This window comes from Geotrypetes seraphini, chromosome 6 (genome assembly GCF_902459505.1).
Source record: "Geotrypetes seraphini chromosome 6, aGeoSer1.1, whole genome shotgun sequence".
NCBI classification, from domain to species: Eukaryota; Metazoa; Chordata; class Amphibia; order Gymnophiona; family Dermophiidae; genus Geotrypetes; species Geotrypetes seraphini.
Window position 1 is genome coordinate 246,343,400 of NC_047089.1, and position 27,373 is coordinate 246,370,772.

Below are 27,373 nucleotides of genomic sequence, written 5' to 3' on the forward strand. Positions count from 1 at the left end.
GCACCTACACGACACTCCCCCACCCAGGCAATCTAACACACTCAGATACAGTCTCCCTAAACAAACCCTACTACCACCCACTCCAGAGCCAAGCCGTTACCCACACACACTCACATGAATACAAAAATACAAAATAAGCAACCTCCCCCCCTCTCCAACACAGCAAGGCAGAACAAACTCAAAATGCAGAGAACCCCACAAGTGAAGAGCTGTTCGTAGTGTGGAGTAAAGTTAGGAGAAGCCCCATCGTCCAGGGGTGGGAAGACCCACAGGGGAGACCGCGCAGCAGGAACCAGCCAGGGTCCACAGACACCAACTTCCAGCTCAGCCAACCCCACCGAAGAAGATGGACAGAAGATCATGGCGCCACCTCAGGAAACTTTTCCTCCACAAACCGCTGAGCTGCTTCCGGAGTATCAAACTGGTGCGACCGGCCGGAGTGCATCACCCGCAGCCGTGCTGGATATTGAAGAGAAAAAGGAATACTGCGCCGGACAAGACTGGAACAGAGGGGAGAAAACTTGCATCGAGCCTGAGAGACCTCCGCAGAGTAATCCTGAAAGCAGAGGACCGGTTTATTGTTGTAGAGCAGCTTCTTCCCCTGTCGCAGGGTTCTAAGGACCGCAATCTTATGGCGATAGTTGAGCAGGCGGCAGATAACCACCCGTGGACGATCCACGCCATCTCTCCGGGACCCCAGGCGGTGCGCCCGCTCAATATAGATGGGACCTAGGTGCTGCGGAGGGGCCAAAGACTCCATCAGCCACTTCTCCAAAAAGTCCCCCAGATCAGAGTCCCCCAGAGACTCAGGCAAGCCCACAAACCGCAAGTTGTTCCGGCGAGACCGGTTCTCAAGGTCCTCCACCTTGGCCCGCAGCGCCGCCAGAGAGGTAGAGTGGCCCACCTGGTCCTGCGTGAGCCTCTGCACCGCATCCTCCGTAGAGCTGACCCGCTGCTGCGTCTCCTGAACCTCCGTTGTCAGAGTGGCGAAACGCTGATCCAACGTGTCAAGCTTGTCCAATATACGCTGCAGCTTGTCCCCCAGCGTACCCTCCAGTGCTGCCTGTACTTCCGCAGTCACCTCCGCGACCCAGAGAGAGCTTGGGGTTTCAGGCGACGCCAGCGCCACGTGCGCCGCCATTTTGATATCCGGCTGCTTCCTGCACTCTCGGTCCGTCTTGCTTTGACGAGCGGCCATCCCCCAGACCGCCGCAAAAATCGATGCAGGGACACCCGATAGTGCTCCCCTGCGCGCCGGCACCAGGAGCTGAAGTAATCAGTGCCGATTATCATTGGTTTCTGCAGCGGGCGCACCGGAGCTACGAGCCCGTCCTGCTCACAGCCCCATGCTTCCGCCGGAAGTCCTATATATAATTTTGGATTTTAATGTAATTCGCTTAGTATTTTATGTATAAGCGATTCATCAAATTTCGAATAAACTTGAAACTTGTCCTGTAATAGAAAAATAACCTCTCAAGTTACATTTAGATTGATTTTTCACATTAAAGAAGTGAAATTGGTCTCGGCTAAGCAGCAAACTCTTTGGGGTGTTGCCCCTCAGCTGTGAAACAACATACTAGCACGCCTATGGACTGGAGGGGGGAGGGAGTAGCTTACAGACGTCTGAACAGCGGATATGTTTTAGAAATGTTCATTGCTTTGATGATCTCAAGCTCCGCCAGTGACGGATCTTTGAAGTGGGCTGTGCCGGGAGTTGTATTAAGACCTGCACAAAAATATGACTGTTTGCTACCAGGCCGCGTCAGAGATTTTTCTCCCTTAAATTTGTTTTATTTTTAATTTTTTATCTTCTTTGATTTTTGATCTTGGAAATGTATTATATGTTGTTATTACTTATTTTTAGTTTATCAGGTACTTTAGCTAGATTGTGAGCCTTAGGGACAGATACATAGAAACATAGAAATAGACGGCAGATAAGGGCCACGGCCCATCTAGTCTGCCCACCCCAATGACCCTCCCCTACCTTTCTCTGTGAATAGATCCCACGTGTCGATCCCATTTGGCCTTAAAATCAGGCACGCTGCTGGCCTCAATCACCTGAAGTGGAAGACTATTCCAGCGATCAACCACCCTTTCAGTGAAAAAGAATTTCCTGGTGTCCCCGTGCAGTTTCTCGCCCCTGATTTTTCACGGATGCCCCCTTGTTGCCGCGGGACCCTTGAAAAAGAAGATATCTTCTTCCACTTCGATGCGGCCTGTGAGATACTTGAATGTCTCGATCATGTCACCCCTCTCTCTGCGTTCCTCTAGCGAGTAGAACTGTAACTTCTTTAGCTGCTCCTCGTACGGGAGATCCTTGAGTCCCGAGACCATCCGGGTGGCCATTCTCTGGACCGACTGCAGTCTCAGCACATCCTTACGGTAATGTGGCCTCCAGAATTGCACACAGTATTCCAGGTGGGGCCTCACCATGGATCTATACAATGGCATAATGACTTCAGGCTTACGGCTGACAAAACTCCTGCGTATGCAGCCTAATTTCATTTTAGTTTGATACTTTGTAAACCGCTTAAGTCAGTAAAAGGCAGGAGCGGTAGATCAAATCTTAAATCAACATAAACATTCCCCTTAAATGTATCCATGACATCCTGTTTGTCTGTTTAGATTGTTAGCTCTTTGAGCAGGGACTGTCTTTCTGACTCTGTACAGCGCCGCGTGCGTCTGGTAGCGCTGTAGAAATAATTCATAATAGTAGTGTGAAGAGTTTCTGTCTTTGGGAAGCAGAGCTGAGCTTGTGATGTCATAATGCCTCATTCCACCAATAAGAGCCAACCTCATCAGTGATGTCACAATGGCTCGATTGTCCTGTACTTCCCCTCTGCCCTCCAGCCCAGCCAGCTGATTAACCATTTCTCTTTCTTTGATTTTTGATCTTGTAAATGTATTATATGTTGTTATTACATATTTTTAGTTTAATCAGGTACTAAAGCTAGATTATGAGCCTTCGGGACAGATAGGGACATTTTTCTCAAGTACCTAATTTCATTTTAGTTTGATACTTTGTAAACCGCTTAGGTCAGTAAAATGCAGGAGCGGTAGATCAAGTCTGAAATCAACATAAACCCTCTATTGCCCCATGTACAAAAGTTATCCGACTGTGGGCCCTCTAGGGACAGTACCTGCAAGCATAGAAACATGACAGCAGATAAAGACAGATGCCCATCCAGTTTGCCCATCTGCAGCATCCACTATCTCCTCCTCTCCACATGCCTGTCCCACGCTTTCTTGAATCCAGACACAGTCTTTGTCCCCACCACCTCTACTGGGAGACTATCCCACGCATCTACCACCCTTGACTGTACACTTCCCCCTCCGTATTCGTGAATTTCATATCTAGGGATTCGCTTATTCGCAATTTTTTTAAAGCAAAAAAAAGTCATTTTAATTTGGGGGGGCTATTTTAAGCCCTGTAAGCCCCTCCCTTAAGCTTTACCTGGCGGTCTAGCGGGTTTTCAGGGCAGGAGCGATCTTCCCACACTCCTGCCCCGTGCAGATCGCTCACAGGAAATGGCTCGAGAGACTACGGGAGCTCAAGGCAGCCATTTCCTGTGAGCGATCTGCACGGGGCAGGAGCGTGGGAAGATCGCTCCTGCCCCGAAAACCCGCTAGACCACCAGGTAAGGCTTAAAGGGAGACTTTCATGGCTTAAAATAGCCAGGGGTAGCAGGGGCAGAACCGGCCCGAATATTATTCGTGGTTTTTTAAAATATTCGCGGGCCGGCTCTGCCCCTAACCCCCGCAAATACAGAGGGGGAAGTGTAAAGAAGTATTTTCTTAGATTACTCCTGAGAGTATCACCGCATAACTTCATCCTACGACCTCTCCTTCATTTGAAAAAGACTCACCTCCTGTACGTTAACACCATGGAGATATTTAAACGTCTCTCTCATACCTCCTCTCTCCCGTCTTTCTTCTTCTCTAAGTCTGTCCCCATACGTTTTAGAACAAAGACCACTAGCCACTTTTGCCGCAGCCCTCTGGACTGACTCCATCCTCGTTACATATTTTTGAAGGCACGGTCTCCAGAATTGCACACAGTAATCCAAATGGGCCTCACAGCACTATCGCCTCTCTTTTTCCTGCTGGCCATTCCTCTCCTTATGCACCCAAGCATCATCCTGACTTTCACCATCACTTTTTCTATCTGTTTTGCCACCCTGACATCAACAGACACAATGAATCCCAAGTCCCGTTCTTTTGCAAAGAGAAGAACTTTGCCTCCTATACTAGATGGTTCTCCTGGATTTTTGCAGCCCAAGTGCATTTTTTTTTTTTGCAGTAAATCTTAGTTGCCAATTACCGGACCGTTCTTCGAGCGTGGCTAGTTCCCGCCTCCTGTTATCTACACCCTCCAGGCTTGGTATCATCCGCAAAAAGGTAAACTTTGCCAGACAGTCCTTCCACAATATCACTCACAAAGGATACGTAGTTAATACCCCGCAAGACAATCGCGCACAAAGCCAGGCCGACAATCACGCGCAGAACATCAGCGCACCGGATTTAAACTCAATTTAAAAGCGCTCCGAAAGGGGTTGGGGGGAACCATCACACTTAACTTAGTAGTGTTGGCACTGCCGTTGGGGGGGGATGTTGTGGAGGGGGAAACCCCATTACAGAGGAAATAGGCTTATTCCCTATCTTTTAAGGGAAAAGTTCAGTTTCCTCTGTAATGTGGGGGGGATCCCCCCCACACCCCCAATACTACTAAGTTAAGTGGGGGTGGTTCCCCCCACTCACCCCCTCAGAGCACTTTCAAATTGAGTTTAAATCCGGCGTGCGATTGTCTGCGCGGCTTTGTCTCACGCGGTTTTGAGGCGTCACCCTCGCAACGATGTTAAATAGAGCCGGCCCAAGGCCAGATCCCTGTGGCACTCCACTAACATCCTTTTCCACAGAGCAAACTCCATTTACACTTATCTCTCCATATTCGCGGTCCACGGTTTTGGTTATTCGCGGTTTTTCAATCAAAGGCCCCCACCCCCAATTTACGTCCCGGTGTTGCACAGAGAAAATTGATGCTCCCAGATGCTCTTTCCTCATTGGAGCAGGTCAGGTTAGTTTGCGGTTTTGTGTCTTTTTTTTTTTTTTTTTTTTACAGAAAAACAGCAAATAACATATAAAAAGTTATTTGCAGTTTTTCTCTATTCGCTGCCTTGCCATTCCCCTATCACTGCGAATGCGGAGGGGGAAGTGTATCACTACCCTTTGTCTCCTTCCACTTAACCAACTTTTAATCCAGTTCGTCACTTTAGGGTCTGTACCGAAGGCACTCAGCTTATTTATCAACTGCCTATACGGCATCTTGTCAAAGGCTTTGCAAAAGTCCAAGCACACCATCTCTAGAACTCCTCCCCTTATCCAACTGTTTGGTCATTCAATCAAAGAAATCAATTAAATTTGCCTGAAGTCCATTCAGTTCGAGAAATCTCACTACCCTGGCACTTAAGAAGCGTTTCCATTAGTTTACTCACTACCGAGGTCAGACTAATTGACCTGTAATTCCCAACCTCCAGACCATCTGCTGAGCAAATTGTGATACAGTACATAGTAACATAGTAGATGACGGCAGATGAAGACCTGAATGGTCCATCTAGTCTGCCCAACCTGATTTAATGTCAAAATTTGTTATTGGGGTTTTTTTCTTCTTCTCCTTAGCTATTTCTGGGCTCTACCCGGTACTGTGCTTGGGTTCCTACTGCCGAAATCTCCGTCAAAACCGACTCCAGCCCATCTACACCCTCCCAGCCATTGAAGCCCTCTCCAGCCCATCCTCCCCCCCAACGGTCATATACAGACTGTGCAAGTCTGCCCGGTAGTGGCCTTAGTTCAATATTTTAATATCTCAGTTTACATTTGTTCCTTGGGTGGAAGAAGTGCTTTCTCACCGATCTGCTGCTGTTCAGCTTGTACATACTGAGGCCGGCCAGTAATGATTTCCGCCTCACTATCCCGTGATAGTCAGTGGGCGAGAGGCTGCTATCTACCACTTAGTGGATTGGCCGGTGACCGTCAATATTCAGAAGCTCGGCGGACAGATAGAACTGACAAACAAAATCTCCTACGCTGCGATATTATTGTGCTCAGAAGTGTTATTGAAGAGACCGGCGCAGGGACTGTACCCTCAAAACTTGTCTCAACTCCTCTCAATCATTGCACTAGTGATGAAGCCCAAATCAACGGCTCTCTTATATTCAAAAAAGCAGGGCACTGATCACTCTTTGGGTCCCGACTAGAGGTCTGCACGGGAACGGGGATCACGGGAATCCCCCCTCACCCACGGGACTCCCACGGGGACCCCCCTCTGGCCCACGGGACTCCCACGGGGACCTCCCTCTAGCCAACGGGACTCCCACGGGGATGGAAGGCTTTGGAAGTAGGGTTCATCCATATAATATAATGGACACGTCAGCCTTAGTAAAAGAGGGGGTTTATAAGTTAATTATCTGAACAGAAAACAAAAAAAGGGTTCCACCAAAGAGATTCCACAAGGAAAACAGCAGCACAAACACAAAAGAAACTGTGGAATTGATGATCCTGTCAGAAGTAATTGCTGCTTTTTATGGGGACGGGTGGGGATGGAGGCAATTACTTGTGGGGATGGGTGGGGACAGGTAGGATCCTGGCGGGGATGGAGAGGATCCTGGCGGGGACGGGGAGGGATGGGTGGGATTTCTGTCCCCGTGCAACTCTCTTGTCCCAACGTGTTTCACCAGAGCTGTTTCAGAAGTCGTGCTGCCGAAGCCTTCAATTTGCGTTTGGTCTCATTTCAAATGCGCATGAAAGTGTCTCCCTCAAACTCTCGACTACTGCTATTTAACATTTCTATAGCGCTGATAGGCAACAACATATTTCAGAGACGGTCCCTGCTCAGTAGAGCTTACAATCTAAATTAACAGACAACAGGACAAGTAGGGGCTTAAGGAGTTTCTTAGGGTGCTTAGAGTGAGGGGGTGTTAAGAGTTAAATGCATTCTCGAAGAGATGGGTTTTTATTCTGGATTTCAATAGTTCTAGGGACGGAGCTTGGCGTACTGACTCGGGCAGTTTGTTCCAGGTATAAGGTGCAGCAAGAGAGAAAGGGCACAGTCTGGCGTTGGCAGCAGAAGAGAAGGGCACAGATAAGAGAGATTTGCCTGATGAACAGAGTTCCCAGGGAGGAGTGTAGGGAGAGACGAGAGGAGAGCTACTGAGGAGCTACATGCTGCTGAAAATTACCGGTTATCCACCAAGAAGTAAGTAAACCAGTTGACGACCATTCCTGGCCGGACAGGACACAAAGTTTAATAGTCTGCATTGCTGCAAAGCTCACAGATACTTGATCTTCAAAGTAAACGAGGACATATACCCCCAGATTCTACATACTGCACCCAAAATTGTGTACACACAACTTAATGAGCCTTAAGTAGCAATAATTGGGTGCAGTTAATTGGCTTCGACTGCCCACTATGCTATAAGGACCAGCGTCCAACTTTTCTAGCATGTATCTGGAATGGGGCATGTCAGCTGTGGTTCCAAAAAGCTGCGTGTGGAATTACAGATTTTGTGTTGTGTGCGTAACTTGGGCGCTCGATATTTACACCTGGTTTCAGCAGATGCAAATCCAGCACTTAGGCCCCGGAAAAATTTAACGCTGTTTATTGAATTCTCCTCATAAAGGCCACAGTGGTCCATCTAGTCCAGGGCTGCCCAAGTCCAGTCCTCGAGATCTACTGACAGGCCAGGTTTTCAGGATATCCACAATGAACATGCATGAGAGAGATGTGATGTTATGTTATGTTTTTTATTTATTATATACCGCTAAATCCGTTAAGTTCTAAGCGGTTTACAGAGAAATATACATTAAATATACAATAAAGGATACAATAAAATAGGATGAATTAAATAAAGGGTACTTTGAAATTCCCTTACTGTCCCGAAGGCTCACAATCTAACTAAAGTACCAAGGACAAACAGAATTAGCAAATAGTAGAAAGAAAATAAAGATAGTGGAAATGAGATATAAAGCATCCTAACAAGAATACATAGAACTCTCAATATCATGCTGTTAAAAAACAAAACGTACATACCAAAATAATAAAGTAATAGAAAGAAAATAATTAAATAGAAAATAATTTTAAGAATTAATCAAATATAGAAATATAGGAAGAAAATAAACATTTGAAGTGAGGAGAAAAGCAAAGGTAGAGGACGGCATATGAATAGAATGGAATGAAAAACAGTTAAATGAAAACTGAACAAAATAAATAAAAAGAAATAGATATAATATACATAATAGAACAAATACCTAGAAACTAGTGCATGCAAATCTCTCTCATGCATATTCATTGTGGATATCCAGAAAACCTGGCCTGCCAGTAGATCTCGAGGACCGGACTTGGGCAGCCCTGTCAGTAAGATGGCTACTGTTGTAATTGTCACTCTTTAGGAGTTTAGGCCTTTGTTTGGAGATTTATCTACTGCTCCATGCAAGTTAGATCCCTTTTTGTCTTTTCTGAAGTGTGAAAGTCGTTTAAGATTTGCTCCGATTCTGTCCTCTTATTTATCCCACACCTTTTAAAATTCCATCGTTGGTTTCCCCCGACCTCCTCCACCAGAAGGGCATTACAGGCACCCACCATGCTTTTTGTAGAGAAAAATATCTCCTAATGTTGCAGCTTCATTTCATGCCCTCAAGTTCTACAGCTTCCCCTTCTTTGAAAAAGATGTATTTGTTCATTGATATCATTCAAGTATTTGGACATCTGTATTCTATCTCCCCTGTCCTTTCTTTGCCTTAGGTCTACATGTACAGGTTTTTCAAATATCTTTATTGACAAAAAAACAAATCTTTTTATTGACAAAAACAGCAGCAACCAATACAGGCTGGTATACTGTACATTCAATCATAAACAATGCACTTATATTTCCTTTCTTTCCTCACCTACTTTATTGGCCTATAAAGTAGGTAGTAAGCATGCAAATTTCTCATTAGGGACATCTTGAAAACGCAACTGGCTGGGGATCCCCCAGGACAGGTTTAAGAACCACTGTCCTTGGATTTCTCCTTTTAACCATATCCTACGCCTTCTCATTCCAGTGTTTCTTTTCAGCTGAAAGAGGCTTGTCTCCTGTGCATTTATGCCACAGAGATATTTAAAGGTCTTTATAACGTCTCGTTCTGCACAAACCGTCTTATTTCAAGCCGCTAAATTGAATGTATGGCTTGGAAAAATGATGTTCGAGGTCTCTTCCTATCTTGATTTTAGAAAATTGTTAAAGACTCAACTGTTTGATAGGCTGGTATCTTAATGCATTCTGCTTCATTTTTTCAATCAAGTTCCTTAAATTCAACTTTATGTATTTTATCTGTTCTATGTATTACTTCTTTCCCTGCCATGCCGGTATTTTCTGCATTATATTGTAAATGCTTTCTGTCTTTATCTGTTTTTAAGTCCATTATTCTAATTTGCATTTTATCTGGATCCCATGTATTAGCTCACCTTGTTGTGAACCGCCTAGAACTTTTTCGGTATGGCGGTATATAAGAATAAAATTATTATTATTATTATTCTTTTACATTCTGTATGGAATGTTGTTACTCTCTGGGATTCTAGAATCTTGCTATTCTTTGAGATTCTGTATGGAATGTTGCTACTCTTTGGGATTCTAGAATCTTGTTGCTCTCTGGGATTCCGGAATCTTGCTATTCTTTGAGATTCTGGATGGAATGTTGCTACTCTTTGGGATTCTAGAATCTTGTTACTCTCTGGGATTCCGGAATCTTGCTATTCTTTGGGATTCTGGAATCTTGATAGGCTGGTATCTTAATGCATTCTGCTTAATTTTTTCAATCAAGTTCCTTATATTCAACTTGAGGTATTTGATCTGTTCTGGTATTTTCTGCATTATATTGTAAATGCTTTCTGTCTTTATCTGTTTTTAAGTCCATTATTCTAATTTGCATTTTATCTGGATCCCATGTATTAGCTCACCTTGTTGTGAACCGCCTAGAACTTTTTCGGTATGGCGGTATATAAGAATAAAATTATTATTATTATTATTCTTTGAGATTCTGTATGGAATGTTGCTACTCTTTGGGATTCTAGAATCTTGTTACTCTCTGGGATTCCGGAATCTTGCTATTCTTTGAGATTCTGGATGGAATGTTGCTACTCTTTGGGATTCTAGAATCTTGTTGCTCTCTGTGATTCCGGAATCTTGCTATTCTTTGAGATTCTGGATGGAATGTTGCTACTCTTTGGGATTCTAGAATCTTGTTACTCTCTGGGATTCCGGAATCTTGCTATTCTTTGGGATTCTGGAATCTTGATAGGCTGGTATCTTAATGCATTCTGCTTAATTTTTTCAATCAAGTTCCTTATATTCAACTTGAGGTATTTGATCTGTTCTGGTATTTTCTGCATTATATTGTAAATGCTTTCTGTCTTTATCTGTTTTTAAGTCCATTATTCTAATTTGCATTTTATCTGGATCCCATGTATTAGCTCACCTTGTTGTGAACCGCCTAGAACTTTTTCGGTATGGCGGTATATAAGAATAAAATTATTATTATTATTATTCTTTGAGATTCTGTATGGAATGTTGCTACTCTTTGGGATTCTAGAATCTTGTTACTCTCTGGGATTCCGGAATCTTGCTATTCTTTGAGATTCTGGATGGAATGTTGCTACTCTTTGGGATTCTAGAATCTTGTTGCTCTCTGGGATTCCGGAATCTTGCTATTCTTTGAGATTCTGGATGGAATGTTGCTACTCTTTGGGATTCTAGAATCTTGTTACTCTCTGGGATTCCGGAATCTTGCTATTCTTTGGGATTCTGGAATCTTGATAGGCTGGTATCTTAATGCATTCTGCTTAATTTTTTCAATCAAGTTCCTTATATTCAACTTGAGGTATTTGATCTGTTCTGGTATTTTCTGCATTATATTGTAAATGCTTTCTGTCTTTATCTGTTTTTAAGTCCATTATTCTAATTTGCATTTTATCTGGATCCCATGTATTTGCTCACCTTGTTGTGAACCGCCTAGAACTTTTTCGGTATGGCGGTATATAAGAATAAAATTATTATTATTATTATTCTTTGAGATTCTGTATGGAATGTTGCTACTCTTTGGGATTCTAGAATCTTGTTACTCTCTGGGATTCCGGAATCTTGCTATTCTTTGGGATTCCGGAATCTTGATAGGCTGGTATCTTAATGCATTCTGCTTCATTTTTTCAATCAAGTTCCTTAAATTCAACTTTATGTATTTTATCTGTTCTATGTATTACTTCTTTCCCTGCCAGGCCGGTGTTTTCTGCATTATATTGTAAATGCTTTCTGTCTTTCTCTGTTTTTAAGTCCATTATTCTAATTTGTATTTTATCTGGATCCCATGTATTAGCTCACCTTGTTGTGAACCGCCTAGAACTTTTTCGGTATGGCGGTATATAAGAATAAAATTATTATTCTTCTTCTTTGAGATTCTATATGGAATGTTGCTACTCTTTGGGATTCTAGAATCTTGTTGCTCTCTGGGATTCCGGAATCTTGCTATTCTTTGAGATTCTGGATGGAATGTTGCTACTCTTTGGGATTCTAGAATCTTGTTGCTCTCTGGGATTCCGGAATCTTGCTATTCTTTGAGATTCTGGATGGAATGTTGCTACTCTTTGGGATTCTAGAATCTTGTTACTCTCTGGGATTCCGGAATCTTGCTATTCTTTGGCATTCTGTATGGAATGTTGCTACTCTTTGGGATTCTAGAATCTTGTTGCTCTCTGGGATTCCGTAATCTTGCTATTCTTTGAGATTCTGGATGGAATGTTGCTACTCTTTGGGATTCTAGAATCTTGTTACTCTCTGGGATTCCGGAATCTTGCTATTCTTTGGGATTCTGGAATCTTGATAGGCTGGTATCTTAATGCATTCTGCTTAATTTTTTCAATCAAGTTCCTTATATTCAACTTGAGGTATTTGATCTGTTCTGGTATTTTCTGCATTATATTGTAAATGCTTTCTGTCTTTCTCTGTTTTTAAGTCCATTATTCTAATTTGTATTTTATCTGGATTCCATGTATTAGCTCACCTTGTTGTGAACCGCCTAGAACTTTTTCAGCATGGTATATAAGAATAAAATTATTATTATTATTATAATCCACATGGATTTGAAAATGCACAGTTATGTGCAGTATTTTCCTCCCAAACTAAACATGCTTCCATGAACTCTTTCTTCTAACCGGGGTAATGTCATAACAAAGTGCCGAGATTGCGAAGAAACATAGAAATCTATATTGTATCTACTCCATGATGGTAACATAGGTGCTGCTACGCTTTTACAAGATTAATCCACCAAAAGTAGGCTGAGACCTTCTTTATACCTGCTCTGAGGCACGTGCCAGAAAGAATTTGCCGACTGTGTGTGTGTACTGTACAAAATGCAAGCATTAAGGGACTAATTCTCCAAACGGTGTACCGATTGTAGGCGGTGGTAGATGTCAAGTTCAAGTTTATTAATTTTAATATACCAACCATCGAACGACACCTGGCCGGTTTACAATGTTAAAAAAAAATAAATAAAAGGTTAAAATTAAATTATTATGAGGGGAGGAGAAGTGTGAACATTAAATGGACAAATTACAAGTACGAACGTGAGCTTTCTCACCAGCCAATCGGCACACACATGTCTTTAAAAAAAAAAAAAAAAAATTTGTGAGGACGCTTACACTTTAGGTGTGCATAACGCATCTACAGAGACACGTAGGTATGCTTAAGCATGACCAAGGCGGGGCATGGGTGTGGCTTCATCCAGAAGTGGCCTTGGGCGGTTTAAACGCCCCTATGTGTCTCCATCGATGGGAGACAGATGCCTGAATTGTAGGTTTGCAAAATACTGGCCTAAATTTCCCAATCCGACAGTTGACGCCGCTTGCCGTCAGCTGATCACGGCATGGGAAAATCCCTGATCAGGTGAAGCCACGATTGGGAAGAAATTCCCCTGCTGTGATCAGGTCAGCCGGCTGCGGCAGGCAGAGGACCTCCGAGATCAGCAGGAGGGATGCCTACTCCCTCTGCCCTGACAACCCCCCTCCAGATTGGCTGGAAAGATGCCCACTCCTCACCTGCCGCTGGGCCCCCTTAAACCTCCAACACCCCACCAACCCTCACCAGGACACCCCAAACGAACCCTGAGTGATATGATCCGTTTTATTTTTAAATGAAATCAGCCTTGCTGCTGTGCTCTGAATTAACGGGAACTTTTTAAGATCAATCTTGGAAAGGCCCATCTGCAACCCATTACAGTAGTCTAATCTATTAATTACAAATGTAAAAATTAACTTCTCCAGATTCTCCTTGGTTAAAAATGACCACAAGTGACGGCTGTTCTAGAACAGTGCGGGTCTGCGTCCAACTTGTGTGGCGGTCTAACTCCTCGCGCCCAAGTTGAGCTTTCGCTAGGTGCTGTTCCATAAAGGGTGCCCATCTCAGAGTGGCCATTACAGAACACCAATGAGCACCAATCATTTCCAGTGTTGAATTTGAAGCACCGTTTACTGAATCCAGCTCTTACTGCATGTTTTCTCCTTATGCAATCAAATAAACAAATTTTCCAGTTTCCCCTATTACGTTTTATTGGCTTGAAGATAGCTTGCAGTTGCATGCTTACAGGGGATTAAGGAATTGAGCCTGTTCCATCAGTGTGCATTTGAACTGGAAAATTTGTTTAGTTGATTGCGAATTGAGTTCCCAGTCCCTCTGTTTTTTTGTTTTGTTATCTCCTTATCATACAAGTGCACCAACTGTTACCATGATGGGCTTGCATGTGCTAATTCATACACTAAATGCTTTTTTTTTTTTTTTTTTGTTAGGGGGCAGAAACTAAGTGGAGCATAGTCACAGAATGGCCATGGATAGCATATAGCAGTTAGCAAGGGGCACACGTCCCCAGGCTGTCACTAATGCAAATGCCCATACATTAATTGCAGAGAACATGCTAGGCATGCCCACCACCTTAAATGCAAAATCTTGATACACATTAGTGAAAAAGCTCCTCCCCTCCCACGAAATGTGACCTTGGTAAAGAAAAGAAACCAAACAGAGAACAAAAAACAACTTTATTGAAAAGATAAATAAATCAAAAGATTAATGTTACTTGTGATTTTCTCAAAGGTATATAGCTCTACCACTAAATCATTAACTTTCTCCGTCCCCCCGCCCCCCTAAAAAAAAAAAAAAAACATGATGCAAATATAAAAATCCAATCTGTTAAGGGCATTACTGAGAAGGAATCATGTTCATAGCCAACCAGTGGGAAACTATCTGCATTGTACTCAAGCGCTTCTGTTTATGGGTTAATCATATCTACAAGGGATGTCAATTTATTTGGCAGTCCATAATCAAGATATGAAATATTTCAGTATTTATACGCAATAGCAGTGTAATCCTGGCACAGTTTACATCAGTAGTAAGTTAAGAACAATCTTGTTATTTGTGCCAATCACAGTTTTTTTGTTTTCTCTAAGTTATAGCATGCATTTCAGTCCTTGTGTTATTTTATGTTATGGAGATCATGGAGTAAACAATTTGGTGACGGGACAAAAGCTCACGAGACACCAGCGCGCTGGTGAAAAACTTACTTTATAGAGCTCCGACGAGAGGTGAGGAGGGAACCCCCCCCACTTTACTTCATAGTCTTTGTGTTGCTGTTGGGGGGGGGGTGCAACCCCCCACATTATAGAGAAAACTTAACATTAAAAAAAAAAAAAATCTGGAAAAAGTTAAGTTTACTCTATAATGGAGGGTTCCAATCCCCCCCCCAACAGCAGCACGAAGACTATGAAGTAAACAGGGGGGGGGGTCCCCACTCACACCCCACGTCGGAGCTCTTTAAATGTAAGTTTTTCGCCAGGTTGCTATTGTCTTGCGCCCAACTGTCGGCGCGCTGATGTCTCACGTGTGAATGACTATGAACCAACAATTTTATCAAAACTACTACACCAAATATCAAATTCCCAGAAGTTTTCTTCAGTTCTACACAGAACTTGGGACTCAAGATCATTTTTACAGTAACATTATAAAAATGTAGACTGATTTGAAGGAGTAATATTGCATCCAATGCTCAAGCAACAATGATAGTAGAATTTCACGAAAAGACCCTATTTCAAAGTCAGGTAATGGGGTAGTATATTATTCCAAAAATGCTCTGAATTTGAAATTCCATTTTTAACGTGCTGTTTTGAATGCAGTTTGTGTCTAAATCTCTGAACATCTGTATTCACTCTCTCACTTTTGCTCTCAGTTTTAATTTGTTTTTCTGTTTGCTCTTTGCGACTTTGGATTTCATCTTCTTCTTCACCTTCCATTTCCCCTTCACCTTCTTCTTCTTCACCTTCCATTTCCCCTTCACCTTCTTCTTCTTCACCTTCCATTTCCCCTTCGCCTTCTTCTTCACCTTCCATTTCCCCTTCGCCTTCTTCTTCTTCACCTTCCATTTCCCCTTCGCCTTCTTCTTCTTCACCTTCCATTTCCCCTTCACCTTCTTCTTCTTCACCTTCCATTTCCCCTTCGCCTTCTTCTTCTTCACCTTCCATTTCCCCTTCACCTTCTTCTTCTTCACCTTCCATTTCCCCTTCGCCTTCTTCTTCTTCTTCACCTTCCATTTCCCCTTCGCCTTCTTCTTCTTCACCTTCCATTTCCCCTTCGCCTTCTTCTTCTTCACCTTCCATTTCCCCTTCGCCTTCTTCTTCTTCACCTTCCATTTCCCCTTCGCCTTCTTCTTCTTCACCTTCCATTTCCCCTTCACCTTCTTCTTCTTCACCTTCCATTTCCCCTTCGCCTTCTTCTTCACTTTCCTTTTCCCCTTCACTTTCCATTTCCCCTTCGCCTTCTTCGTCTTCCCCTTCCGTTTCCTCTATTTCTTCACCTTCTGTTTCCCCTTCGCCTTCTTCTTCTTCACTTTCCGTTTCCCCTTCCGTTTCCCCTTCACCGTCTTCTTCTTCAACGTCCATTTCCCCTTCGCTATCTTTACCTTCTGTTTCCCTCTCACCATTTACTTCCTCTGCTTCATCCTCCCATTCCTCTTCATCATCTCCTTCACCTACCTCAGCTTCACCTTCTGTTTCCCCCTCCCCCTCCTCCTCCTCTGCATCTTCTATTTCTCCTTCCTCTACATCTGTACTTTTATCAACACAATCAGCTTTCTCTTCATCACTCTGTTTTTCACTTTCATTTATTTCACTGTCTTCTATATCAGCCTCTATTTCTGCTTCAACCTTTTCATCATCCTCTTCCTCCTGGCTTTCATCAAATTTGTCTTTTCTGCTCGTATTCAATGAACCATCTATTTCATCATCTCCTGCTATTCTTCCTTCATTTGCATATTCTAATTCTGACTCATCTTCCCTACTACACATACCTAACTCATTTGCCTCGCTATCTCCCTCACTTTCCATCTCCTCATCAGATTCAATTTTACCTATTGTATCTCGGTTTTCCTCTTTGCTTCTATTTTCGTCCTGCTCCTCCTCTATCACAACACAACTTATAGGCTTTCCTGGTTTACTCTGAGGTACATATTCTTTTAAGTCAGTTTTTGATTTTTCATTTGAAGATGACATGGATTTTGCCATTTGCTTTATGGGTGTGTCCATTTTGCATAACTTGTGTTTTTCATGCTTTTGATTAGTTTCCTGAGTTTTGACAAAGATCGTCTTATTTGAGACATGTTTCTCAGATTCGTTCCTCATTTTGTTTTCACATTGTTGTTTTAGCGTATTTGTGGCTTTATGGTGCTGGAAAATTGTTGAATCGGCCCTTGCGTTTTTGGTAGTTACTATAGAAAGCCTCTCGGATTTAATATTTAAGTTATGGTTTACATTTCTTTTTGATTTCAGTTTCACAGCTAGTCTTTCATCCTTATCGAAATGGGTAGGAAAGCTATCTTGCCTGATCATTTGACAAATTTTCAGATCTTGTTTGGATTCGTGCTGTTCCTCAATGGTTTGTCTGGCAGCAAACTTGAACCTCCCAGCAGCAGTTGCCTGTTCCAGTCTGGTTTTTACATACTTTTTAGTTGCTTCAAGCCTCTCTATGGAAATACTTAGATTAGGGTCCTTGAGATTGACGTCTCTTCCTAATTCCAAAGCAGAACCAACAGCATGTTTTTCAAAAGATATTCCAATTAATTTTGAACCCTTCCAACTATTATGTAAGTCGTTTCTCTTCAGCCCACCCTTACCATCACATCTCAGGCTCACATGTTTACTGTTCTTCCACTCCAAATGAGAAGCACAGATGAAAAGGAAAAGAAAGAAAGAATTAAGGTCAAGTGAAATAAAATAAAGACATATAATCAAAAACAGAAGAGCAAAGAGAAAGAACAACTAAATAGATTCTGAGGACAACAAATGCAGGATGATTGAAATAAAAATGATTTGTAGAAAATTAAATTTCACAGCAAGTAGCAATGAAAGAATCCATCGGCTCCTGAGTGGGTTAAATATACACAAAACCAAAAAAGGATCAACAGATTTCTACAAGTCAAGAAAAGAAAAGACATTGGATAAAGGACAATTTATACATGTAAATGCAAAATGCATTACCAATGAAACGCATCCAAACACAAATATCTTCAAAATGATTCCGTTAAATATATAAAATAAAAACAGAATTTGATAAAGCCCATACATGTAAATACCAAAATATAAAAAGTCCACATGTTTGAGTAGCATGTCTTTTGGTCTGTTTCAAAGTACAGTCAAACCTCGGTTTGCGAGTGTTTTGCAAGACGAGCAAAACAATCTTGCAAATCTCGCCTCGCAAACCGAGCATTGACTCAATATGTGAGGCATTGCCCCCGAGAACCGGCATGCCCCCCCCCCCCGCCCAAACCCAAATCCTTACCGCGATCGGGCACCGGCATGCAGCACCAACCCACAGGACGTGCCGGAGCCCAAAGAGCCTGCCGCTGATTTGGAGACACTGAGAATCTCATTAGAATCTCGGAGAGAGCGGGAGCCAGAAGGCCTTGAGCATACGCAGGTGCTCAAGGCCCAGCAGAATCAGCGGAAAGCAGCAGGCTCTGCAGGGCACGTCCTGTGGGTAGGTGCTGCGTGCCGGTGCCGATCGCGGTAAGAGTGGGCGATGGCCGGTTCTCAGGGGTGGGGTGGAAACGCACCAGTGGCCTCGGGGGGGGGGGGGGTGTTCTTAGAACTGTTTGTGGTATGGCGGTATATAAAAATAAAGTTATTATTATCATTATTTATTATTATTTTGGGGGGGATGTGGAACGAATCGCCCGCGTTTCCATTGTTTTCTATGGGGAAATGTGCTTTGATATATGAGCGCTTTGGTTTACGAGCATGCTTCTGGAACGAATTATGCTCGAAAACCAAGGCTCCACTGTATAATATTTGCAAAGGATTATTAATTTCATGGCCACATTTCTGTGGATTGGGAAGATCTTGTCTCGTAACTGAACAGAAAATCAGTTGTTATTTTCAAAGAGGCCAAAACTATGCTCAAGACCCTGCGGAAAGTAAAAAGAACGTGCCTGTCTTTCTTTAATTTAAAAAAGGCAGCAACATAAGTTGTATCTCTGAGTTGAAGAATACAGCACTCTCCGAGATAGGGCATAAAAACAGATGGCAGCATTGCGGACATCTTTCTCAAATTGAACTCCAGGCAGATTCTTTTGATCACCCCTCATGTTCTGTGCGCAATTCCTGAATCTCTTGGTTTTTTTTAAAACTTGATATACCACAGAGTCTGGTATGCTGATTTGTGGCAGCAAAAAACAAGAAAATAAGATAGAAAATAACGCCAAACTCAGCGGGAAAGCACTGAGATACGAACGTTCAGAACACATCATATCCACCTCTCAGGCATTATCAAGGCATTATAATCTACTTATTAGATTATAAGTAGAGAATGACACAGGGACAAATTTTTCCCGTCCCTGCGGAAACAAGACCTCCTCAAAAATATAGAAAATCAGCAGAGTATAATAAGAAACAAATCCAACCCCCCACCCAACCCCTACAGATACCTACATTGTATTGAATAACACAAGTTTAGCCCCCCCAAAAGGTAACAAAGCAAGCCTCAAACACTTTAAAATCCTAAGTAGCAACATTCTAGAGCTCAGATTGTGATGTCATAATTCCTCATTCCACCAATGCTTAAGCTCCGTCCTCAGCTGCACAAGCCTCAAACACTTTCAAATCCTAAGTAGCAACATTCTAGAGCTCAGATTGTGATGTCATAATGCCTCATTCCACCAATGCCTAAGCTCCGCCCTCATCTGCACAAGCCTCAAACTTTAAAATCATAAGTGTTCGAGGCTCGTGCAGTTAAGGCAGAGCTTACAGGAACAGGTCAGGGACAGGATGGGGATGTCATTCTCTAGTTATAAGTTCTCCCTATTGATTTAGGATTTATCTAATTCAATGAGGTTAAGCATTAAGAACTATGTAATTCTCCTTTCTTCGTTGAAACAGGCAACTTGACATATGTATTTTTAAATACCAGAATTGGCGTTGGGGAGGAAGGCTGTGGGCCTGGCGCTTGTACGCGCCTGGCTTCGGGAAAACAGAACGCAAAGGCAATGTTGCCTTTGCGATCTACTGGTCGATCGCAATCGACCTTTTGGGTCCCCCTGACTTAGTAGCTTCATCGCATGCCCCCTAGCCCTAGTATTTTCAAAAAGAGTAAACAAGCGATTCCCATCTACCCGTTCCAATCCACTTGGTAATTTATAGACTTCTATCAAAGCTCCCCTGAGCCGTCTCTTCTCCAGGCTGAAGAGGCCTAACCACTTTAGCCTTTCCTCACAGGGAAGTCGTCCCAAACCTTTGATCATTTTCGTTGGCCTTCTCTATACCTTATCACATTCCGCTTTTCCAGATCAGTAATGATTAAGTTAAACACTGCTCCCATGTCTCTTCTGAGATAAAAATACAACCCTATAAAGGTTCAAGGTTCAAGGTTTATTAACATTTGATTTATCGCTGAATCTGTTTACAAAGCGATGCACAATATAAAACATAAAATATAGATATACAATATTAAAACTCAATAACATTAGATTAGGAAAGGACAAACTTGAGGCGGAGGGAAAGAAAGGGAAAAGATTACATTTGTCTTAGTTAGGAAAACAAAAAGGGAAAAAAACATAAGGGAAAGGGTTGGATTAAAAATTAAAATGCTAAGAAAAATTAAAAAATTAAGAATTAATTTCTAAGGGCCAAACTAAAGTCACAGACAAGTGCCATGTATAAGTCAGCAGAACTACAGAACACATACTGTAGTAATAATAAAAAAGGTTTGGTTTAATCATTTTAAGAAAGAATCTTATAAAATGTAGCTTTCAAATTTTACTGTAACATATATACAGTACTAGTCTTTAAGCCCGTTATATTAACGGGTGCTAGAATAGATTTGTGTGTCTGTCTTTCTTTCTGTCTCTCTCTCCTTGGCCGCTGTATGTCTGTCTGTCTTTGTTTTGGTGTCTGTCTCTTTTAATCTGTCTCTGTAGCCCCTGTCTTTTTTTTTCTGTTTGTCTCTCTCTCCTTGTCGAATTTTATTTTTTTTTTCCTTTAAATCTGTCTCTTTAAACCCCTGTTCTTCTGTGTGGTTTTTTGACTGTCACCTTCTGTCTATCTCTTTGGCTGCTGTCTGTATTTCTTACTTTTGGTCTCTCTGTCTGTGTTTGTTTTGGTGTTTGTCTCTTTGGCTGCTGTATGTGGATTTTTTTTTTCTGTGTCTCTCTCTCCTTGTCCACTGTTTTTTATTTGTTTGTTTCTCTCAATCTTTCTCTATTGCTCCTTGTCTTTAAGGGGAGGGGGGGGGTTTTCCCTGTGTGCCTCTCTCTCAGTGTGTGTATGGAGATAATCATATCTGTCACCTACCTTTTTTTTGTGTAATAACGGAAGTTTCACAGAGTAAGTTGTTTGAATTATTTCCCCTCCATTTCCCTTCCCTATACTACTTCCCTGTGCAGCAGCAGCATTTCCCCTACCCCCCTTTCCCTTCCCGCAGTCTGGCCGGCTCCCTTAATCCCTTTCCGCCCCCCCCCCTTCCCTTCCCGCGGTCCCGACAAACCTGTGACTCCATCAGTGTATGCAGCACAGTACACACGCTGCTTCGGGGCCTTCCACTGTCCTGATTTGCTCTGCTGCGTCTTTGATGATTTCATCAGGGACGTGCCAGAGTAAATCAGGGCAGTAGAAGGCCCCGAAGCAGCGTGTGTACAGTGCTGCAGGCTGCTGGAGTCGGGACCGCGGGAAGGGAAGGGGGAGGCGGGAAGGGCCTAAGTGAGCCGGTCGGATCGCGGGAAGGAAGGAGAAACTGATTAGTCTGTACTGCCGACTCTCTGCTGTGCTGGAGTTGGATGAGCCTGAAGCCGCGAGTATGGGGCCGTTTCTGCAGGCGCAAGGTGGAGAGCAGGGAGGCTTGTTTGGCGCGCATGCGCACTCCTACCGCCACAGCCCGAAAGAACAGGGATCAGGGAGGCACGCGGTGAGAGTGTGCATGCGCGCTAAGCATTTTATTATTATAGATGCTTTATCAAAAACATAATCTAAACCAACTATATAATTATGTCAAATACAGAGGACGATGGGATCTATTTTACTTACATAAATCTATCATTTGGAAGAATTATTATTTTTTTTTTGTTAAGCAAACACATTAACTAGCATTAGTGTCATTTTGTAGTCAAAACAAATTATACACAATATATTCCGCTCTCACAGTGGAAAAACATGTCCTACCTTTTGCTTCTGAATCGGTGACAATGTTAAAGACTTGTTACTAGGATTCAGTCTCATTGCGTGTGTCTGCAAAGAAAAGAGAGAAAAAAATACAAAAATGGCTACTTATATATAGGCAAAGATTTTTCTTTAAGAATACTTAAAATGTAACAACTGAAGAAAAATACACAAAAACAAAGAAAGATTGTTGGGTTCTTACCTCGATAATCTTTCCTATAAACGGGAGCAGAGATCCTGAACCAATGGGTAGTCACCCCAAAACTGCGAGGTTCCTTGCAGAAGCTGCCAATCATCTTCTTGCACAGCTCTTCTTCTCCTCCCCAAGGGCTGTGTTCTAGCCCCTCAGTTTGTCCCAAAGCAATGGAGCTAACTAACAAAACACACAGAAAGGAGGAGCACAGAGAAACTTCCAGCCTAATAGTTATAACTGTTCTGCTCTGTAAGTAACATGCATAAACCACATGATATAAACATTTAAACGCAAAACAAGGTGGAATAACATTAACCAGCTACCCGAGTTCAATCTGCACTACAGTTCAGGAGTTTCACACCAACTTTAGATAGGCTCTTAGATTTCAGATAGGCTCTTCAGCATTCTTTGATCCTGCTTGAAAGGGGAATTCAAACAGCTGTTGATACATAGTACTTGTCTGAGGCAGACAGTGCGGTATATCACAGTACTCTTCAAAATCAGGAAGCAGGCAAAATCTGAGGGGCGGGCTTCAGGATCTCTGCTCCTGTTTATAGGAAAGGAGATTATCACGGTAAGAAAGAACCTAATCTTTCTTTCCAATGTAACAGGAGCAGTGATCCTGAACTAATGGGATGTACCTAAGCAGTCCTAGAGTCTGGGCGGGAAGGATGAGCCTGCTGCCAGCACCAAGGACCTAAAAAGGTGTGTCTAGGCGAACCACTACATCAACCCTGTAAAACTTTGTGAAAGTATGAAGGGTGGACCATTTCGCCACCCTACAAATCTGCTCGGGGGGCACTGCCAGAGACTCCGCCCAGGAAGCTGCCATGCCCCTAGTGGAGTGTGCTTTCAATGAGATAGGAGATTGTTTTCCACTCCCAATATACACTGTAGATATCGTCATACGAATCCATCTTGAAATGGAAGCCTTGGGAAGGCAGCCTTCTGCGCCAGCTAAGATGAACAAATGATTGGACAGTAGGAATTCACTGGTCACTTCGAGGTATCTGCGAAGAACTCTCCTGACATCTAGCAACTGTAAAATCGCATCTTCTTTTCAGGAACTCATTGGACTGAATGTGGGCAATCGGACCTCTTGATTAACAAGGAGGGTCAAAACTCCTTTCAGCATGGTGGGTGTTCTTTTTGCATAATTTCACTCAGTTTTTGCTATTTGGGGTTACTTACTTTGTTTTTTAGCTGGTCCAAACAGATGATCATTATTTTTTCCTTCAAACAGGCCCTCCTCTGTTCGGCCATTAACAGCAGAACTGACCCATACATCTCCCTCTCCTCAATATCGGTTTTCTAGACCTTTTACCCTCTCTCGTTCACTTCTCTTATGTTCAATCATTTTGTACCTTCTCTTAATCTTTTGTAAACCGCATAGAACTTCACGGTATATAAACTGTTATTATTATTATTATTATTATTAAAACTTTCTTGCCAGCTGTATTGGGCTACGACCATTTGTCTGTTGGTTTGGCTACTCAGCACGCGATATTTGCCATGCGCTGCGGTGTGTTGGGTGCTCGCCTGGCACTGACTTTCACATTGGTGTGAAGTTAGCTTCGGCAGTGGCTCGTTAGTTTGGTTCAGGTGTCGGATTATCCAGAGTTGTGGTGGAGTCCTGGTGGTGGAGGATCTGGGGTTGCAGTTGGAGGCCGACTTGTGTTGGCGGTGCAGAGATTGCCGACTGTCCTTGGGCCCTTCGTCTGATCTGCAGCCTGTGGCAGTGGTGTGTGACTTTGCCAGGTGATCTCGGGCTGTAGCCGCCTCCAACAGCCTGCACGGAATGGTGCTCCACCGGACTGGACTGGAACTTAGGCCCTGTTTTACTAAGGGGTGCTAACCGATTAGCCCGCACTAATGGAATTAGCATACGCTAAACACTAACACGTACATAGACTAATATGCACGCGTTAGCGCTTAGCATGTGCTAAATCGGTTAGTGCACCTTAGTAAAACAGGGCCTAAGTTTATTTTTATTTATTTTATTCAGGTCTTTAACTGACGTCATTTACTATGTCACTATACAAGCATGGAATGAACACAGAGGATCTCTAATTAGAAAATAATAGGTATTTGATGGCTGGGATGGTTTAGATGGGCTGAAGTTAGCACATTAGCAGGCAGAGCTCTGGGTTTCTGGCCCAAAAATATCTATGAAAAAGGACCATTTAAATTATTAATTTATAGAGCATGTACGATTGGGCAGACTGGATGGATCGTTTCGGTCTATATCTGCCATCATTTATTATATTACTATGAATCTAATTTGCCTTTTCTACTAAGTTAGGTTTATTTTTTGCCTTTCTGCTTTATTTATTTATTTTTATTTTGTATTTGATATTATTTTTATTCTCTTACATACTATAAACTCCTACACTGCTCAAAGTTGTGTGAAAAATTGCAGGCAGACCTTAGGAAATTGGAAGACTGGGTGTCCAAGTGGCAGATGAAATTTAATGTGGACAAATTCAGAGCGATGCACATTGGGAAGAATAACCCAAATCACAGTCACCGGATGCTACGGTCCACCTTGGGGGTTAGCGCCCAAGAAAAGGATCTGGGTGTCATCGTAGACAATATGATGAAACCTTCCACCCAATGGGTGGCCAAAAAAGCAAACAGGATGCTAGGAATTATTAGAAAAGGGATGGTGAACAAGACTAAGAATGTTATAATGCCCCTGTGTGGCTCCATGGTGCGACCTCACCTGGAGTATTGCGTTCAATTCTGATCTCCTTATCTTAAGAAAGATATAGAGGTGCTGGAAAAGGTTCAAAGAAAAGAGCGACCAAGATGATAAAGGGGATGGAACTCCTCTGGTATAAGGAAAGACTAAAACGGTTAGCACTCTTCAGCTTGGAAAAGAGCCAGCTGAAGGGAGATATGACTGAAGTCTACAAAATCATGAGTGGAGTAGAACGGGTACAAGTGGATCGATTTTTCACTCCGTCTAGGGGACACTCAATGAAGTTACAAGGAAATAGTTTTAAAACCAATAGGAGGAATTTTTTTTTTCACTCTGAGAATAGTTAAGCTCTGGAACACATTGCCAGAGGATGTGGTAAGAGCGATTAAAGTAGCCGGTTTTAAAAAAGGTTTGGACAAGCTCCTGGAGGAAAAGTCCATGGTCTGCTGTTAAGAGAGACAATGCAGAAGCCACTGCTTACCCTGGATCGTTGGCATGGACTGCTGCTATTATTTGGGTTTTTACCAGGTGCTAGTGACTTGGATTGACCTCCATGAAGAAGGAAAACTGGGCTAGATGGACCATTGTTCTGACCCAGTAAGGCTATTCTTATGTTCTTATACATATATTATATATTCTAATTTTTATAGGCACTTTAGTTTAGATTGTGGGCCTATTTGGGACAGAGAGGGAAGTTGTATGTGCCTTCAGTACATTATACAGTGGTGCCTCACACAACGAACTTAATTCGTTCCAGGAGCAAGTTTGTTATGCGAAAAGTTCGTTATGTGAAACGCGTTTTCCCATAACAATACATGTTAAAAAAAATTATTCGTTCTGCAGCATAAAATATGCTAAGATGACATAAAAAAAGATAAATTTGTCAAAATGGTGAAAATGGTGGTCTTGCTGAGGCCAAAGTCTTTGACGAGGTCACACTGTTTTACCCCACATTCACTCCTTCTAATTATTTCCCGTTTCATTTCAACAGAAATCACCTTCCTGCTTTTTTTAGAAGCCATGATATATAAAAAATATTGAGTTTATCTTAAAAGGACGACTGTATACAGTGAGAGAGGGCAGAGTCTCAGCGGCAAAAACTGGGACTTAACTTTTCATTTTTTTTTTTTTTTTCTAGCATCGGGGAAGCGGCGAGAGTAGCTCCGCCCCCCCCAACGCATCAGCAGTAGGCGCCGGGCCCCTCCATAAAAGGAGGCGAGCCGACGGTCCGCCACTGCACAGGGAGCCAGGCGAAGGGCTGTGAGAGAGGGCAGTTAAGCGCAGTGACTAACGACTGCCTGCAGTGCCTGCGCGGAAGGATGCAATACATCGGCAGCTCGGGCGACTTCGTTGTGTGAAACGAAGTTCGTTGTATGAATCAAGACATGAAGTTCGTTGTGTGCAGCGTTCGCTGTGCGAGGCGTTCGTTATGCGAGGCACCACTGTATACAAATTGTGATCCACTTAGGTTTTAAGCAGAATATAAATGTATTACATTACATTACATTAGTGACTATTCCGCTCGTACCTTGCAGTTCTACACGGATTACAAAGAAGCTAACTGGACATTTCCAGGAAAATTACAGTTTAGGAATTAGGATTGCAAAGAAGCTAACTGGACATTTCCAGGAGATTTACAATTTAGGGAGCTGTTTACATGGTTGATACTTTGAAGAGAAAAAGTGCAAAAGAGGAAGAGACTTTGAGGGGGAATTTACAAGGGAGAGGAAAGGGCAAGGGGGAGAGTTAAGATATCTGGATAAATTTTTTGAATAGCAGGGTTTTGATTCCTTTTCGAAATGATTTGAAGTCGCTCGTTGTTGTCAGCAGGTTGGAGATGGAGCGGTCAAGTTTTGCTGCCTGAGTCGCTAGTAGGTTGTCAAACATCTTGTGCCGAGTACCTTTGAATGGGGGGTAAGTAAATGGGGTCTGAGTTCTTCTTTGTCTAGTAGTAAGGTTCTGATTTAGGCGGTTGTTTAGGTAAGTGGGGGCAGTGCCATTTATAGCTTTGAATAATAGACAGTATAGTTTGAATCGAATCTGTGCTTGTATTGGTAACCAGTGTGAGTCGAGGTAGGCAGAAAATAAAACTGAAGAGGGCACTATACTCCACTGGTGAAGAAGGAGGAGCTGAAAAGATGCGATTGATACCCTTCTGCAAACAGTTTGTAAGCACAGATTGATCATCTATAACGTAGAGACTCGTCTTTATGTAACAGAAATGCTATTCTAAAATTGGCACCTAGCTTCGAACACCATTTACAGAATAGAGCTCAGTGCGATTTTTTAAGGTACCATTTATAGAATCTAAAACGTTTAACTTAATCATCTAAGTGCTGCTAGGTAAACTGAAGATGTCATTTCAGAGCAGACAACTATCTCTTTAAAGTTATACAACATTTTCAAATGGTTACGTAGTGGTGAAAATAATAAGCTGTAAATGAATAGTTAGTGATTTGATAGTTAAGGGCAGTGCACTACAGCTATAACTGGGGATATATTTTAACAATTTATAAGAACATAAGAATTGCCGCTGCTGGGTCAGACCAGTGGTCCATCGTGCCCAGCAGTCTGCTCATACGGCGGCCCCCCAGGTCAAAGACCAGTGCTCTAAACGAGTCCAGCCTCACCTGTGTACATTCCAGTTTAGCAGGAACTTGTCTAACTCTGTCTTGAATCCCTGGAGGGTGTTTTCCCCTATGACAGACTCCGG

General features: G+C 42.7%; 1 protein-coding gene across 1 annotated transcript in view; it reads right to left on the reverse strand.

Annotated features, from left to right (window-relative positions):
* Positions 1-14,867: 14,867 nt before the first annotated feature.
* Positions 14,868-27,373, reverse strand: part of RPGR (retinitis pigmentosa GTPase regulator) — a 117,594-nt gene continuing 105,088 nt past the window's right edge. The window contains exons 13-14 of the mRNA XM_033949473.1: positions 21,770-21,835; positions 14,868-17,272 (exon numbers count right to left, since the gene is read on the reverse strand). Of these exons, the coding sequence (XP_033805364.1) occupies positions 15,155-17,272; positions 21,770-21,835 (2,184 nt within the window). The 3' untranslated portion in view covers positions 14,868-15,154. The remainder of the gene's footprint in view (positions 17,273-21,769; positions 21,836-27,373) is intronic.